At 43.7% G+C, this 2815-nt stretch overlaps 1 protein-coding gene and 1 pseudogene across 1 annotated transcript; both read right to left on the bottom strand.

Annotated features, from left to right (window-relative positions):
* Positions 1-731: 731 nt before the first annotated feature.
* Positions 732-1736, bottom strand: LOC110563662 (small nuclear ribonucleoprotein Sm D2-like; annotated as a pseudogene).
* LOC110563664 (small ribosomal subunit protein eS27) lies at positions 1672-2029 on the bottom strand. The gene has a single exon (XM_021660831.2). It carries the CDS (start codon positions 2002-2004, stop codon positions 1753-1755), a length of 252 nt encoding a protein of 83 aa, XP_021516506.2. The 5' UTR covers positions 2005-2029; the 3' UTR covers positions 1672-1752.
* Positions 2030-2815: the final 786 nt, after the last annotated feature.

The following is a 2815-nucleotide window of genomic DNA, read 5'->3' as shown; positions in this document are numbered from 1 at the left end:
GAAAAGGGAAACACACAGAAGGAAGGACAACAGAAAACTCCTCCCCTCAAACAGGACGCTCTTCTTATAACTACTAACCTGGAGAGAGGCCTCATCACAGTATCACATCATGGCAGGTGCCGTGCCCATCACAGGGACGATCATAGAAAGGAAAGGTCGTCAATGATACAAACAGCCTCACAGTTGGTCAGCGCTGCCGGGAGAGAAGCAGTCAGGAGTGACATTGTTAAGATTCTCACCACAGCCCCCTACCTGTGTGACACAGTCTGCCTTTTGCTTATTCATCGTACTTGCTTTTTAAGTGGCATGGCTTTTTAAGTAGTCTGTTTTGTACTAACTCCATGACCTACAACCTAATAGACACGCAGTAAATATCCTTTCCAACAATGAACAAGTTAAAATAATAGATGGCTACTCTTCTGATTATACCAAAGAGCCCTTATAAATCAATGAACGAAAGAACAACTCAATTAAAATGAACAAGAAAACTGAACAACATTCATAAACCAATGAGATATAGATAATAAATACACACAACGCATTCAATCTTGTTTATTTAAAAAAGGCAACTCTAAACAAATAAATTCTATCCATCAAATTGATGAGAGTTTTGTTTTGTTTTGTTTGGGGGGGATCCAAAAATCACAGGGCTTTATTTCCATTCTTGGGCATGGGTCACAGGGCTGGGCAGGGCAGGAAGGAGGCTCTCATAGAAGAAAGAGGCCTCTCCTCTACTTGCCAGTGATGAGCAGGTTCTGCAGCACCACGGTGACTGAGTCCCTACGCAGGAACATCTTGGAGATGTAGCCATCCTTGTCGACAGGCTTGGACTTCTTGCCCTTGCTGCTCTTTGGGACCTCAGCCCACTTCTCCGTCACATTCTCCAGTGCCATGTTGCAATGCCTGTCAAAGGCCTTCACCCGGCCCAGGAGCTTCTTCTTGTTGCAACAGTTACTGAGTACTTGTGTGTTGTTCCTGACAGACTGTGTGAGCACTGAGAGGGGACCTGTGTTGAATTCCTCCTCCTCTTCCTCCCGCTTCTGCAGCTCCTATGGGGTCACTTGGGTTCTCGCTTTTGGGTTTCTTGAGGAGACTCGTGGTGGAGGTTTTGCTCGCAGATCACTCCCGCCTCCAACGCGTTGCCTACCCCCTGGAGTAGAGTAATCTAGATGTTCCTTTACTGAAGAATAAAGTAAATATAGCTGTGGCTTGAATATTTCCCCTGGAAAACACACATCGAAAGTTAATCCCTGTGCAATACATTAAGACAACATTTCTTAACCTGTAGGGCGAGAACAACCCTTTCACAGGGGTTGCCTAAGACCATTAGAAAACAGCGATTTACATTACAATTCATAACAGTAGCAAAATTAATAGCTATGCAGTAGCAACAAAAGTAATCTTACGTTTGGGGGTCACCACAACATGAGGAACTCCATTAAAGGCCGCAGCATTTGAGAGATGAGGCATTTGAGAGCTGTTTAACTCATACGTGGGCCAGAGGGATATATCCAGAGTCTTTCCTCTTCCTATAATTTATCCCACACAGGAGGGCAGTGTGAGTGCCCTCACTCCAAAGGACAGATCAAGAAGATGCCATCTTCCATATGAAACTATCAAAAAGATGCCATCTTGTATGGGAAACTATCCCTCTTCTGACATCTTCCAGCATCTTTTTTTTTTTTTTTTTTTATATATATATCCAAAATGTGTTTATTGGGATGGCTCCCACTCATCCTCAATCGGGTGCATTCAGTGCTGCTTCCTCCTGAAGGAGCATCCTTCTGTCAGCCTTGCTTTTCCGCCAGTAGGCTGACAGAGAACAGTGGAGCAGCCAACACACAATACTACCGTTTGTGCATGGCTAAAGACCGTGGTGATTTTATAGCATCCTGGGCATTTCACATCCATAAAGTAGGAATTGGGGCTCTGCACCAGGCGCTTTTTCTTGTGTTTCCTCTTCTCTTCTGGAGAGGGATGAAGGAGATCCTTTGCGAGAGGCATGTTCTCGTAGGGAGGTCGTCACCGCCGGAAAAAGCATCTTCCAGCATCTTTATCCAGAAGATCCCTCAGGACTGTGAGAAATAATCCACTGATGATAAATTAAATACTACCACTAAAGAAGTCTAAATTGTTATGTTGTTGTGGTAGATTTGTTTGGTTTCTTTTGTTGCAGTAAATAGAAGAGTTAAAGGCAAATTGGGGAGGAAAGGGTTTATTTGGTTCATACTTCCTAATCCATACATAATCTATCCCTGAGAGATTCCAAGGCAGGAGCACAAGCAGAGAAGGAGCCCGGAGGAGGCAGGGACTGAAACATAACCCTGGAGGAATGTGGCTTACTGGCTTGTGCAACATAGCTTGCTCAGTTACTCTTCTTGTACAGCCCAGAACCACCTGCTTTGGGATGGTACCTCCTACAGTGGCTGGACCTTCCCCACACAGTCTGTCAACCAGCAAACAAGAAAATGCCCTGCAAACTTTGCCATGAGCTAATGTGGTGGAGCAATTTTTCAGGTGAGATTCAGTCTTTCCAGGTATGTTTAGGTCTGTGTCAAGCTAACAGAAACCATGACAAGCAGCCTGAGCTGAGACAGACCTTTGCATACGGTATTGGTGAAAAGTGTAAAATGACCTTGTCTTTTCATAATGTTTGCCAAAATCTAAGACAACTATCTTATACAAATGTGCAGTAGAATATTCATTCACAAGTTTGATTATGCTAGCAAATATCTAGATTTAGAGTAATATGAGACTTTCATTAAAATTGACACACCCATGCAAGCAAATGGTTTAGACTCGTTAAAACTCAAGA

Source organism: Meriones unguiculatus, chromosome 4, assembly GCF_030254825.1.
Source record: "Meriones unguiculatus strain TT.TT164.6M chromosome 4, Bangor_MerUng_6.1, whole genome shotgun sequence".
Taxonomy (NCBI): Eukaryota; Metazoa; Chordata; class Mammalia; order Rodentia; family Muridae; genus Meriones; species Meriones unguiculatus.
The sequence above is the reverse complement of the archived record's forward strand: the minus strand, read 5'-3'. Positions and strand labels throughout refer to the sequence as shown.